At 45.3% G+C, this 15139-nt stretch overlaps 1 protein-coding gene across 2 annotated transcripts in view; it reads left to right on the plus strand.

Moving 5' to 3' along the window:
* sqlea (squalene epoxidase a) overlaps positions 1-14765 on the plus strand; it is a 34645-nt gene extending 19880 nt beyond the window's left edge. For both annotated transcript variants that reach the window (XM_078216813.1, XM_078216812.1), the window contains exons 7-12: positions 3083-3254; positions 4224-4319; positions 6579-6721; positions 8300-8396; positions 9707-9794; positions 12514-14765. In XM_078216813.1, coding sequence (XP_078072939.1) covers positions 3083-3254; positions 4224-4319; positions 6579-6721; positions 8300-8396; positions 9707-9794; positions 12514-12706 — 789 coding nt within the window. In that variant the 3' untranslated portion in view covers positions 12707-14765. The remainder of the gene's footprint in view (positions 1-3082; positions 3255-4223; positions 4320-6578; positions 6722-8299; positions 8397-9706; positions 9795-12513) is intronic.
* Positions 14766-15139: the final 374 nt, after the last annotated feature.

Raw genomic sequence — 15139 nt, forward strand, 5'->3', positions numbered from 1 at the left:
GCTTAGGTCGACACAATAAAGACATCTAAATTTAGTACAACTCTATTCAGAAGAGCTAGCTTAATCGTGATTTATGAAACTATAGTGCAGAGTTGACTCAGACTCATTACTGAGGTCTCGGTGTTACCCGTACTGGTGAGGGGGTTGGCCAGACTTTAGTCACTCGATGTAGATATCTTCTCTGAGCTACGAGTTCAGTATCTTCCTTTTATAACGATGGCTCCCAGATTGTAGGCTTTTTTTCTTGCTCTGAGGGTCATTCTCTTATACAGAGTCAGTCAAGTGATCAACCACCACATGCCCAGACTTGCCTCTGTCAGGTTCCTGCTCCAAACTCACAAGATGTCCTTAGTTGGCACTTTCCTGCTATATTCACCTGTCTGCCTGTTACTGTTCCTTCATCCTTCAGTCCAGCTGGGAGCAGACATGGATTCGGAAGTGGGTCTTGCAGTGCAATGCAGAAGGTGCAGGTTGTAGTTTCCCTTGGGAAAATAGAAGATAAGAATGATCATGACCATCTCACCTTCAACCTAACAAGGGCCATTGACTTTCCCAATTGGAGTGACAAGGTGTTGCTCCCCACTTTCTCTCAGGAACTCGGGAGGACATGTCTCTATTGCATCTCCTTAGATATGAGCCATCTGCCTCAACCATTAAAATGACAGCAGGCGGGATTTTTTATCTTTGCTGCATGGGCCTTGAATGTGGTATTGCTGGAGTGCAGAACTGAAAACCTGACACAGCTTTGTCTGCTTCTTGCAGAATGTTCATAGAATCCCTACAGGGCAGAAGGAGGCCATTTGGCCCATTGAGTCTGCACCGACCACAATCCCACCCAGACCCTATCCCCGTAACCCCACACATCTACCCTGACACTAAGGATCAATTTAGCATGGCCAATCAACCTAACACGCACATCTTTGGAATGTGGGAGGAAACCGGAGCACCCGGAGGAAACCCACGCAGACCACAGGGAGAATGTGCAAACCCCACAGAGACAGTGACCCGAGGCTGGGATTAAACCCAGGTCCCTGGTGCTGTGAGGCAGCAGTGCTATGGAAGGAATATCTAGCAAGTTCTGCCAAAAAGACAAAACCTTCCCCATCAGATTTTCTTGTGGCATTTCATCCACATAGGTAAAAACAAAAAACCTCCCCTCCGTCCCCAACAGGCAGAAGGATTGGCAGCCACAAGTCTCACCCTGCTGTACTTCCGATGGCAAAGGAACCCAGTGAATTTCATGCTGACTCTTGTACTAGTTTGTGGATCACTTAATCTTTTAAAACAACGTTGATTGTGAATTAGATCATGGAAGATACGGGGTTATTCAACCTGCTGATGTAGAGAAACCAATCGAATTTAGTGAGGAGACTGAATTAATATAGTCTGAAACTAAAGTGCTAAGTTCGTTGCCAGACCTCTCCGGTGTGAAATCACACCCCACATATTGTTGGGAATTGCCTACAACCAAGTCATACTCCTAGAGTCATAGAGATTTACAGCATGGAAACAGGCCCTTCGGCCCAACTTGTCTATGCCGCCCTTTTCTTTAAACCCCGAAGCTAGTCCCAATTGCCCGCATTGGGCCCATATCCCTCTATACCCATCGTACCCATGTCACTATCTAAATGCTTTTTAAAAGACAAAATTGTACCCGCCTCCACTACTACCTCTGGCAGCTTGTTCCAGACACTCACCACCCTCTAAATTGCCCATCTGGACACTTTTGCATCTCTTCCCTCTCACCTTGAGCCTATGCCCTCTAATTTTAGACTCCCCTACCTTTAGGAAAAGGTATTGACTATCTAGCTGACCTATGCCCCTCATTATTTTATAGATCTCTATAAGATCACCCCTCAGCCTTCTACGCTCCAGAGGAAAAAGTCCCAGTCTATCCAGCCTCTCCTTATAACTCAAACCATCAAGTCCCAGTAGCATCCTAGTAAATCTCTTCTGCACTCTTTCTAGTTTAATAATATCCTTTCTATAATAGGGTGACCAGAACTATACGCAGTATTCTAGGTGTGGCTTTACCAATGTCTTGTACAACTTCAACAAGATGTCCCAACTCCTGTATTCAATGTTCTGACCAATGAAACCAAGCATGCCAAATGCCTTCTTCACCACTCTGTGACTCCACTTCCAAGAAGCTATAAACATGTACCCCTAGATCTCTTTGTTCTGTAACTTTCCCCAATGCCCTACCATTAACTGAGTAAGTCCTGCCCTGGTTCAATCAACCAAAATGCATCACCTCACATTTATCTAAATTAAACTCCATCTGCCATTCGTCAGCCCATTGGCCCAATTGATCAAGATCCCGTTGCAATCCGAGACAACTTTCTTCAGTGTCCACTATGCCACCAATCTTGGTGCCATCTGCAAACTTACTAACCATATCGCCTATATTCTCATCCAAATCATTAATATAAATGACAAATAACAGTGGACCCTGCACTGATCCCTGAGGCACACAGCTGGTCACAGGCCTCCAGTTTGAAAAACAACCCTCTACAACCACCATCAAGCCAATTTTGTATCCATTTAGATACCTCACCCTGGATCCCGTGAGATTTAACCTTATGCAATAACCTACCATGCTGTACCTTGTCAAAGGCTTTGCTAAAGTCCATGTAGACAACATCAACTGCACTGCCCTCATCTACCTTCTGGGTTACCCCTTCAAAAAACTCAATCAAATTTGTGAGACATGATTTTCCACTCACAAAGCCATGCTGACTGTCCCTAATCAGTCCTTGCTACTTGTCACTAGGACTTAAATTAAACAAGAAATACTTAACTAATGTTCAGAATCTTGAATGGTTGTATTCAATTGACTAGGTTTGCCTATTCAGGACTCAACTCAGTGTTGGAATAAATAGTGTTTGGTAAGTTACTCTTTAATAGTTGGATTTTCTTTATGGAGGCTCATGCAACCCCTTGCAATTGTTTAATTTTCTTAAAAGGTGCAGATGATGAAAGAAATCAAATTCCACTATCAATGCACTCTTTAAAAATGAACTAATTTCAAAGAAAAATAATGCTAATAGCTACTATTTAATGTCTGTGTTTGTGACTGTAGGACTCACTACAATTCAAGCTGAACTATGCTGAACTTGTCCTTGCCAACCCAAGTCCGATTCTTATTTATCAAATTTCATCTCACGAAACACGAGTCTTAGTGGACATCAGAGGAGAAATGCCAAGACATCTTAAAGATTATATGATTGAGAAAATCTATCCACAGCTTCCAGGTACAACTGCATGTCTCTTTCCTTCTGAGAGTTTGAGGGTGGTATTTTATAGCCTCACTCGTCCTGAAACTGTAAAACCCCTCCCGAGGTCAACGGAATCGTTGGAATGTGGGAGGAAACCGGAGCACCTGGAGGAAACCCACGCAGACACGGGGAGAATGTGCAAACTCCACACAGTCATCTGAGGCCAGAATTGGTTCCATGGTCCACCCCTCGCTCGCTCCGATTCCCGTGGCGGGCAGGATGGTAAAATTCCAGCCTGAATCTTTTGATTTTCCCTCCAGTGTTCCTGGTCCACCCTGGGCCTTACGTTACCCATGACTGAGGGTGTGAATTGGTGGCTCCATCCCAGGTCTCTATCAATGGGTCTTCTTAACCTCACCACCAGGATATCCCGCAGCTGTCAAAGCAGAACAGGGAAATTCTACAAAAATCCCACATTTAACAGCAACCATTGGGAACACTCGGCAGAACGTTAGCACACTTTCCACACAATTATACCTCCTCCATAAAATTAATGCATAGAAAATAATGGAGAGCACACATCTGAATTCCTGACACAAAGGAAGGGTCTGCATTTATATAGCCCCTTACACAATCTCTGAACGTCACACAAAGTGCTTCACAGCTGATGAAGTAGTTCTGAATTACTGTCACTGTTGTGGGGAAAGTGGATGAGGCTCTCCGTAAGAGCGCAATGTCAGGAAAATTACCCCAATTAGCCAGGTTCAAATTTCATGAGAACTTGCCTCAAAACCTTGCATAAAACAGTACCATGTACTTAATAGCGTGGTTATGTTTTATCTTAATGTACCCCAATGCTTATGTTGCTATGAATCCACTTACCTGCGAAGCATGTGATGTGTAATAGTAGCCGTGATCAGAAGGGCAAGCCAATAAATACCAGTGAGATGGGGGTTTAGCTGAGATTCCTGAAGTTGTTTTTATTGTTGTCAATCTTTTCAACAGAGCACATAAAAGAACCATTCCTACTCTCAGTCCAGAACGATCGCCTACGCACCATGCCAGCAAGCTTCCTCCCGCCATCACCAGTGAATAAGCCAGGTAAAGCCTGTTAATAAGCAGGGTTTAACTTAGCAAGTTCATATTCTTATTTGCCATGCCATTCACGTATCCATAGAGTTTATAAACTTGTACAAACCCAGATAGGATATTTTTGCCTTCATCTCGAATCAAGACAGATTTTTGTCTTTACCACCTGGGTGCTCATCATGGTCTGGGTATAGAGCAGTGTAGGAAGCAGACTGGACTGGGAGGATCACGTCAACTCCAAAGGGATGTCACCTCATTTAGCTTCTATTCATTTAGACAGAAGTAAAATCAGGTCATCTCTGTTAGTTATAAGTGTGATTCTCTCCATCTTCTCTACACTCTGTTCAGATGTTAACCATGGAATCCCTACAATGCAGAAAGAGGCCAACTGGCCCATCAAGTCTGCACTAACTCTCTGAAAGCCATGATGTAGAGATGCTGGTGTTGGACTGGGGTGGGCACAGTAAGCAGCACTCCGAAAGCTCGTGACTCCAGAAAAGCCTGTTGGACTTTAACCTGGTGTTGTGAGATTTCTTTCTGAACTCTCTGAAAGTGCATCCCACCCAGGCCCTCCATTCCACCCTATCCCCATAACACCAGGCTTTTATCACGGCTAATCCACCTAACCTGCATACCTTAGTGCCAGGAAACCGGAGCACCCGGAGTAAACCCACGCAGACATGGGGAGAACGTGCGAACTCCACACAGACAGTCACCATCGGCTGGAATCAAACCTGGGTCCCTGGCGCTGTGAGGCAGCAGCGCTAACCACTGTGCCACCGTGCCGCAGTGTATTTAAGAAAGATTTTAATTCTTAAAAAAGTATTTAAGATGTAATTAAGTACTTATGGTGCAGTGGACCCAAATATTTGTTCAGCAGCCATATTTCAAAGCAAAGGGCTTAATCTCTACTATAAAGGTGTTGCTCCAAGCACAGTTTTAGTTAAGAAATGCTTTTGTGTTCAGTGATAACTTTGTCCATAATAGTCATTCAATATAAAAGCAATCTGGAATCTGTCAGTCATTTTAATCAGCCTTGTGAAAAAAACGGGTAAAATTTCAATCCAATATTTAGCAACATTTAATTTCTGCAAAGTACCATTGAATATATTCCATGTCAGCACATATGGGCAGCATGGTAGCACAGTGGTTAGCACTGCTGCCTCACAGCACCAGGGACCCTGGTTCGATTCCCGGCTTGGGTCACTGTCTGTGCAGAGTCTGCACTGTGTCTGCCCTGTGTCTGTGTCTGTGTCGGTTTCCTCCAGGCGCTCCGGTTTCCTCCCACAGTCCGAAAGATGTGCTGGATGTGCATTATCCATGCTAAATTCTCCCTCAGTGTACCTGAACAGGCGCCGGAGTGTGGTGACTAGGGGATTTTCACAGTAATTTCATTGCAGTGTTAATGTAAGTCTACTTGTGACACTAATAAATAAAAAAAGGCAGCAAAGGTGACATCGATAAATATTCCCACCAAGCACTCACAACGGACAAAAGGGCCCTGAAGCCCCTGGGTCAGAAGGTGTTGTGAGTTAGATTTTCATCCAGGTTTTCCTGGGCTACAGGGGTTAAACTTGACCTTTAAATTTCAGTGGTGGGGAAGTCCAGGGGGGCTGAGATGGGTGTTGGACCATGGACACATCTCATAGGTTCATAGGTTTCACTGAAAATTACTCCCCTTACATGGCACAGTGATTAGCACTGCTGCCTTACAGTTCCAAGGTTCAAATCCGGCCTTGGGAAATGTGTGAGGGTTGCGGGGATAGAACGGGGGAGAGGGCCTAGATAAGATACACTGTCAGGGAGTCGGTGCAGACTCGATGAGCTGAATGGCCTCTTCTGTACTTTAGAGATTCTATCATTCTATGATGACTCTGTTAAAAGACCTCTTCAAAACCCACGGCGTTTGATACACAGGACGCATGTCTAACCATCACTTTCTGAATCAAAGTTAATAAAACCTATGATAAAAGCAGAACCTCGAATTTGAAACAAAAACAGAAAGTGCTGGAAAATCTCGGCAGGTCTGACAGCCTCTGTGGAGAGAGAATAGAGCCAACGTTTCGCGGCTGGATGGCCCTTTTCACAGACTCTACAAATGCTGCTGAGATTTTCCAGCATTTTCTGGTCTTATTGTAAATAAAACCTAAACTCAACTATGGAAATGCGACCTGTCTCCAGGTATTCCAGTATAATGACCAGCGGAGGAAAAGCAAAACACATTTTGGGTGAACTTGTTGTAATATAACGGTTGCTACATCTTTTATCCAGGCGTGCTCCTTTTGGGTGATGCGTATAACATGCGTCATCCTCTCACAGGGGGTGGGATGAGCGTAGTGTTGAACGATGTGAGGATATGGAAAAGTCTGCTGTGTGAAATTCCGGACCTCTGCGATAATGAAGCAGTGCTAAAGGTGAGACATCTTTTCTACCACACATAATTCAGGAAGTTGAGACTTGATTTTCCACAGGGATTCCTGTGATCTACTGTGACTCTGGTTTTGTTTTTTTCATTTGGGGGGACATGGGTGTCACAGGCTGGCCAGCATTTATTGCCCATCCCCAGTTGCCCTTGGAGGGCAGTTGAGAGTCAACCACATTGCTGTGGCTCTGGAGTCACATGTAGACCAGACCAGCTAAGGACGGCAGATTTGCTTCCCTAAAGGACATTAGTGAAACAGATGGGTTTTTCCCACAATCGACAATGGTTTCATGGCCATCAGCAGATTCTTAATTCCAGATTTTTATTTCATTGAATTTAAATTCCACCCTCTGCCATGGCGGGATTCGAACCCGGGTCCCCAGAACATTAGCTGAGTTTCTGGATTTGTTGTCTAGCGATAATACCACTCAGCCATCGCTTGCTCAGGTGAGTAGCACCGAGCGGTGGGGGGGGAGGTGGGCCGCTGCCAGGGCAGTGCCCAGAGCATAACCTTCTCCCCGCTGAGCGCTGCACTCACCTGAGCTCCCCTGCAAGGTTTGCTTGTCAGGTGCACGTCTTTATAGAGCATTCCGTCATTGTGCCACCATTGATGGATTTTTTGTGGGGGGGGTGGATGGGGCTAATTCCGGCGTGCAGGCCTGATAATGATATACAGAAATATTATAATGATGTTCCTGACATTGACCATCAGGAAGCGCGGCCCGTCACTGACAGGGGGAGGAGGCAATCGCATCAAGCTTTCACACCGACTGAAAATAACTTTGCTCTTCTTTCTCATGATATTTTCTGTTCCCATCACCGAATCCACCTGACGTGAATGGGAGGGGGAAATCCTGGCCATGCTGTATGATATGCCACACCGTGACAGACATGCCTAAGTATACGCTTAACACGTGGGCACAGTGGTTAGCACTGCTGCCTCACAGCAAGAAGTTTAACAACACCAGGTTGAAGTCCAACAGGTTTATTTGGTAGCAAAAGCCACACAAGCTTTCGGAGCTCTTAGCCCCTTCTTCAGGTGAGTGGGAATTCTGTTCACAAACAGAGCATATAAAGACACAGACTCAATTTACAGCGCCAGGGGCCCGGGTTCGATTCCCGGCTTGGGTCATTGTCTGTGTGGAGTTCTCCCCGTGTCTGCGTGTGTTTCCTCCGGGTGTTCCGGTTTCCTCCCACAGTCCGAAATACGTGCTGGTTAGGTGCATTGGCCATGCTAAATTCTCCCTCAGTGTACCCGAGCAGGCGCCGGAGTGTGGCAATTAGAGAATTTTCACCTTAACTTCATCGCAGTGTTAATGTAAGCCTACTTGTGACACAAATAAATAAACTTAATTGGACACCAAGGACTGGATTCTCTGACCTTGTCCGTGGCCATCCCGCTGGGAATGGGGAATTTGGCACTCAGCCAAAACTCCATTCACTGCAGCGTGACTGGGGAATTCCAGCCGCGGGTGTGCTCCGAGGTTTCTGGCACAGGTTGGCAATGAGCCCATAGTTTGGATAGCGGTTTGGAAAGAAATTTTACCCACTCTGTTGTGACTTTTCGCAGGCTAAGAAGAAATTTCACTGGACAAGGAAGAAGTCCCATTCCTTTGTGGTAAACGTTCTGGCTCAAGCTCTGTACGAACTATTTGCTGCTACAGATGGTAAGCTCAGACTCCTGGGAGCAGGAGACTCTCTCAAACGTGCATTTTCTCCAGCAGGAAAAGAGGGGGTTTGATTTTCCTTCACTCAAATGTGTTATAGAACCATAGAATCCCAACAGTGCAGAAGGAGGCCATTTGGCCCATCAAGCCTGCACCTTATGTGGCCTCAATTTTACAATTCTCATCCTTCTTTTCAAATCCCCCCAACTCCCTACATCTGTAATCTCCACCATCCCCGATCTCTGCACTCCTCTAATTCCGGCCTCTTGAGCATCCCCGATTTCGGGGAGGCGATGCCCTAGTGATATTATCGTTAAACTATTAATCCAGAAACTCAGCTAATGTTCTGGGGACCCGGGTTCGAATCCCGCCACAGCAGATAGTGGAATTTGAATTCAATGAAAATGATCTGGAATTAAGAATCTTCTGATGACCATGAAACCATTGTCGATTGTTGGAAAAATCCATCTGGTTCACTAATGTCCTTTAGGGAAGGAAATCTGCCATCCTTACCTGGTCTGGCCTACATGTGACTCCAGAGCTACAGCAATGTGGTTGACTCTCAACTGCCCTCCAATGGCAACTAGGGATGGGCAATAAATGCTGGCCAGCCAGCGACACTCACGTCCCATGAATGAATTAAAAAGAATTCTCCGCTAATAATGATGGTTGCGCTTTAGCTGCCTGGGTCTCCAGCTCTGGAATTCCTCCCACTAAACCTCTTCACTTGTCCACCTCGCTTATCCTCCTTTAACACTTTTCTTAAAACCTTCACCTTTGACCAAACCTTGGTCAACTGCCCTAGTATTACCCTATTAAGCTTGGTGTCAGGGTTTGTATTAGGATGCTCCAGTGAAAGGCGCTATATAAATGCAAGTTGTTTCTCATCCCGCGTGCCTTCTCATTTTTCATTGCAACTAGAATTAACACAGAAATTGCATTGCACGTTTGTTAAATGGTATCAAAAATTTAATTTGGTTGCAATAATAATCACACATAATTATGTTAAGCAGTTTGCCAGAACATTGGATGTATTCAAGAGGTGGCTGGATACAGCACTTGGGGCGAATGGGATCAAAGGTTATGGGGAGAAAGCGGGATTAGGCTATTGAGTTGGACGATCAGCCATGATCGTGATGAATGGCGGAGCAGGCTCGAAGGGCCAAAATGGCCTCCTCCTGCTCCTATCTTCTGTGTTTCTATGTTTAATTTTAATTTTTCTAATAGAAATACATGTCAATACTTATACAAAATACTGAACATTATTAATATAAACAAAAATCTACGTAACATTCGTTATTTAATTCCAGATTCGCTCCATCAACTCCGGAAGGCATGCTTCCATTATTTCAAACTGGGCGGACAGTGTGTGACGGGACCAGTGGGACTGTTATCTGTGTAAGTCCAAATGCTGAAAATTATTTGCCTTTTTGAAGAAATCTCTGGAGATGGCTTTCTCTTAACAAAGGCTGAAAAATCACCATTATTCCAACTCAGGGAAGATTTTAACATGATCAGCAGATGATTCGTCATCCAGATCTGGTGCCACTCCCACTGACTGGGATCCCTGGGTGCCCCAATGTAATGCAGTCTGTAATTAGCAGCGGGATCCCTGCCACAGGGCTCCCAGCTCCACTGGGAACATTTAGGCGTGAATTCTCTGGGGTTTCGTACGCCCTGCCACTGCTGCCAGCGAGAATGGAGAATTTGGCGTTCAGCCAAACCTCCATTCACTGCAGCAGAACCGGAGAATCCCAGCCGTGGGCGCGGTCAGAGAATTCCAGCTTTAATCTCTGCATTGCCCCTGGGAATCAAGAGGCTGGGAGCTCTGCAGAACCGGCGGCACCACTGGGAGCCTTGTGGTCACTGCTGGTATTGCACTGGGACCCACCAAGAGGATCACTATTAAACAGGGAGGTGGGGCCACCAAACAGGGTGGGGGGAGAGTGAGGAGAGCAAGGGAAGGTCTTCCTACAGCCCCCCTCCCTTCCCCACCCTCCCCTTTCCCATGCCAGGTCCCTCTATTGGGCACAGCGTGCTTTTGAACAAAGGACATCCCTAGTTTTCAGAAGGCTCTGGGCAAACCCAAGAAGGTTGACTAGGTGCTTCCCCAGATGGCAAGCCGCCCCACCCCCCCACCTGATGCTGGTTGAATACTCTGTATTCTCCCACACATGGGGGAGTGGGGGGGAGACCATCTCCAAACTCACCTCAGGTGGACAACTTTGAACTCCACCCTCAATTTTATACATGTTTAGCCAAGTCACACTATTGGTATGAACAGCGGAAATTACCTGATGCTGCTTCAGGAATCCTGCATTCAGAGATGTCTGGAGATAGCCTTTCTCTTGAATAGATTGCAGAAATGTGAACACTACTGTTGGTTTCAGTGTTTGTAAGGACTGGAATCTGCCAGGGGCCCCCGCAGTTCCTTTGAAATCAGCCATTCATGTTGCACCATCGAGTTATTGGTGCTGGTTCAATTAGTTTATTTATTAGTGTCACAAGTAGGCTTACATTCACACTGCAGTGAAGTTACTGTGAAAATCCCCTAGTCGCTACACTCCGGCACTTGTTCGGGTTCGGCGCAGATCTGTTAGGCCCAAATCTGATCGTCTGTCCCTGCACCACCGTGCCCCTCTTCCCCACCCACTCCGCACCGGCCAGTTGAATGACCGGATGAAGAACATTGTCCCTCAAACTCAGCAGCCACGATACTGGCCAACCTTATCCCTGTGGATCTCCAGCTTCAGAAGTAAAACCTGAAGGCGGATGAGTTAGTGAGGCTTGTGGTTTCTCCATTTCCTGTTGCATCCCATACTCCTGATTCAGCAGGTGAGTCATCTGGAACAGAGTGACAAAGTGACGACTCTTACTGTCTCCCCCGAGGAGCTACCTGATCTCCATTCAGTATCTTCACAGAGCATTGGGAGAATCCAGCCTGCACCACCTCAACATGGTGGCACAATAGTTAGCACTGCTACCTCACAGTGCCAGGGACCTGGGTTCAATTCCCGGCTCGGGTCACTGTCTGGGCAGAGTTTCCACATTCTCCCGTGTCTGTGTGGGTTTCCTCCAGGTTCTCTGGTTTCCTCCCACAGTCCAAAGATGTGCAGGTTAGGTGGATTGGCCATGCTAAATTGCCCCTTAGTGTCAGGGGGACTAGCTAGGATAAATGCATGGGTTTATGGGAATAGGGCCTGGTGGGATTGTGATCGGTGCAGACTCGATGGGCCAAATGGCTTCCTCCTGCACTGTATAATAAAAAAAAACATGGACCTTTTGTGTCAGGGCTCCAGCTCCATGAGACCAAACAGTAAGGTTATCGTCAAGATTAACAACAGTGGAAGAAACAGATCAGAGAAAATAAAAAGAAATGTGAATGTACATGACTTTCATCCCCCAAAGCTATGGAATGTTATTGATATGGATGTAAGGGCACAGTGGCACAGTGGTTAGCACTGCTGCCTCACAGTGCCTGGGACCTGAGTTCAATTCCAGGCTTGGCTCACTGTCTATGTGGAGTCTGCACGTTCTCCCAGTGTCTGCATGGGTTTCTCCCGGGTGCTCCAGTTTTCTCCCACAGACGGAAGGCATGCAAGTTAGATGCATTGGCCATGCTAAATTCTCCCTACAGGCGCCGGAGTGTGGCGACTAGCAGATTTTCACAGTAACTTCATTGCAGTGTTAATGTAAGCCTACCTGTGACACTAATAAATAAACTAAACTAAACTAACTTTAAGAAGTCTCACAACACCAGGTTAAAGTCCAGCAGGTTTATTTGGAATCACGAGCTTTCGGAGCGCTGCTCCTTCATTAGGTGAGTGGAGGATGAAGGAGCAGCGCTCCAAAAGCTCCTGATTCCAAATAAACCTGTTGGACTTTAACCTGGTGTTGTGAGACTTCTTACTCAGCCTATCCCAGTCCAACACCAGCATCTCCACCTCATAAACTAACTTTACCAGGCATAAGGCATCTCAAGATGGAAATGTGACTCAGAATGTTGTACCATTGCAGGGATAACACTACAACCTTCACTCTCTGCTGAAGAAGACACTGACAACGTTACCTGAAATAGTTCTTGCCCGTGACTAATTGCTGCCTTTCTTTCTGCTAGGCTTTCTCCTGAACCAATGACTCTGATTGGACACTTCTTTGCGGTGGCACTCTACGCGATCTATTTCTCGTTCAAGAGAGAGCCATGGTACCTGAAACCACGGGCCTTGGTGAATGGTAGTGTTATTGTCTATCGGGCATGCTCAGTTATTTTTCCTCTCATTTATTCCGAAATTAAATATCTTGTTTACTGAACGACATGTAAAAACGATAAAAGATGACGAAGAAGAGAAATTCACACTGAGCCTTTGCAATAGTTGGACATTTACCTCATTGTCGTGTCTGAAGAACGGATACTGTTGTCGAAAGAGTCAAGACCCCTCCTGTGGCCAATTGAGTAGCAGAGTGACTGTCTGTCAGTCTCACACTTTGTAGACTTGTGATCCAACTATGTAACTGCAATATACTTAACAAGCACATGATTACGATGTATGCATAAAATGGCTTTTGTCATGCAGTGCAAATTGGACACAGGTTTTAAACAGCGTTGATGATGGCTTGTGGCAATGGGCTCGTCACATTGCTGTTAATGAAGCGCTTCTTGTTGTCTGTTTAATTGTTGAAACTCAAAGTTGTACCTAAAGCATTTGAAGAATGTGTGTTCCCAAGCTTTAATTGCTCCCCGAGCTTGGGAATTGTTGGGGGGACAAGCAAGGGATTTGGTCAATTCATTCTCGCTGTCGTCTTCAACACTGGAGGCATTTCCACAGGGGTTCTTCTCATCATTCACTGTAACTTGGAAGGAAGAGTTGCAATGACCCCGTGATTGAGGAACCCATGCAGAAATTCAACCACTATCCTCTTTTGAAGGCATGCTTTCCTTTGTTAAAGCGAATGGGAGATTCAATTATTATCTTTACGTGACTGCATTTAAGTAAGACATTACTTGTAGTAACTAAGATTTGGATTTGCCTGATGATTTCATTACTGCAAAAAACATTCCAATATCATCAAATCATATCTCAGAAACTGATCATATTTTTGAGGCAATATAGTCATTTAAAAAAAAAAGGGGGCCAGGAGTAAGACCACATTGATGGTGCATATCGCTGGGTATTGATCTCATGTAGGCACCAGAATTTGAATTGCGGATGCCATTCGAACCTAGTGTTGTGAGCGAGTTTCATTAGTTCACAGCTAGTTTGTTAGCCATGGCTCTTTATATTAAACTGGCCTCCAAAGGGACTGCAAAACCGATGGAAATAAGATTCCAGCAGCAAGGAACATTAGATCAACAGTGAACAAATGTTGTCAACTGAAACAAGAAGCTAAAAAGGCAGAAACTAGCTGTGATCTAACATAAGGAGAGAAAAAAGACACAAATCTTCAGTGGGGTGGCACAGTGGTTAGCACCTGATGAAGGAGCAGCGCTCCAAAAGCTTGTGGCTTGTGCTACCAAATAAACCTGTTGGACTTTAATTTGGTGTTGTGAGACTACTTACTGTGCCTCACAGTGCCAGGGTAACCTGGGTTCAATTCCGGCTTTGGGTGACTGTGTGGAGTTTGCACATTCTCCCCGTGTCTGCGTGGGTTTCCTCCGGGTACCCCAGTTTCCTCCCACAGTCCAAAGCTGTGTGAGTTCGTTTGATTGGCCATGCTAAATTACCCCTTAATGTCGGGGAGGATTAGCAGAGTAAAAAGGGTAATGGGGATAGGGCCTGGTTGGGATTGTTGCCGGTGTGGGCTCAATGGGCTGAATGACCTCATTCTGCAGTGTAGGGATTCTGCGATTCTACGGTGGGTTTTCCAAGTCCCCTCTATAAAATGATTGCCCACTTCCTACATTTTTCCTAATTTTATGGGTATATATTTTTGAGTGGAAATTATTTGCAGTCGTGATTTGTAACCACTGGATGTTACTTGCATCCAAATTTACAAAGTGCTGCCACCACACAGAGAGCTGGTGAAACAAACTTGGTGCAGTCAGCAGGATCCAATACATTTAATTTGTTTTTTTTATATTATATTCCTTCATCCCTGGTTTGAGGAAATGAAACTTAATTTGTGCCAAACAAGACACGTATCTTCCTTTAATGACACCCACCCCCCCCCCCCCCCCTCCTCTTTGATCATATGTTGGCATCTGAAATTTGTGTTCTATATTTAAAGTGTATATAATGTACAATTATAAAAGCAGTAATGAATTTTCCCAGCTATATTTGTTCATTATCTTCAGTTATTCTTCCATTAATTCTATGAATGTTCTATATTAGTACTCAACACTTTAATAAAAAGGTTTATAATTTGTCCAAAGGTTGTGCTGAGAATATGTCCCTTTCTGTATTCGCACCTCTCCGGTGCAGTCTGTATCATACAGGAGTTGTCTCAGTCTTGATCCTCCTGTGGGCGTGATTTGATATTTGCCTTGCTGCATCCTGCTGACTCTGGAACACAACACAGTTTTCAAAGGGTTTGCAGGGGGAGAGGGAGAGGGAGGTGGAACAGGGAACCCATTGGTCTCCAATTTATTAAACTCCTTGAGGAACTTGAAAATGATCTGGGGAAGATGGAAAGGTGACCTGTAATTTATAAATTGCCAGATCTGAACAGCCTGGTGGCACAGTAGCGCACAGCTGTCATTAACGGGCAAAAGTTAACGGTCCTTTTTTTAAATTGAGAAATTTTGG

Source organism: Mustelus asterias, chromosome 7 (assembly GCF_964213995.1).
Source record: "Mustelus asterias chromosome 7, sMusAst1.hap1.1, whole genome shotgun sequence".
NCBI classification, from domain to species: Eukaryota; Metazoa; Chordata; class Chondrichthyes; order Carcharhiniformes; family Triakidae; genus Mustelus; species Mustelus asterias.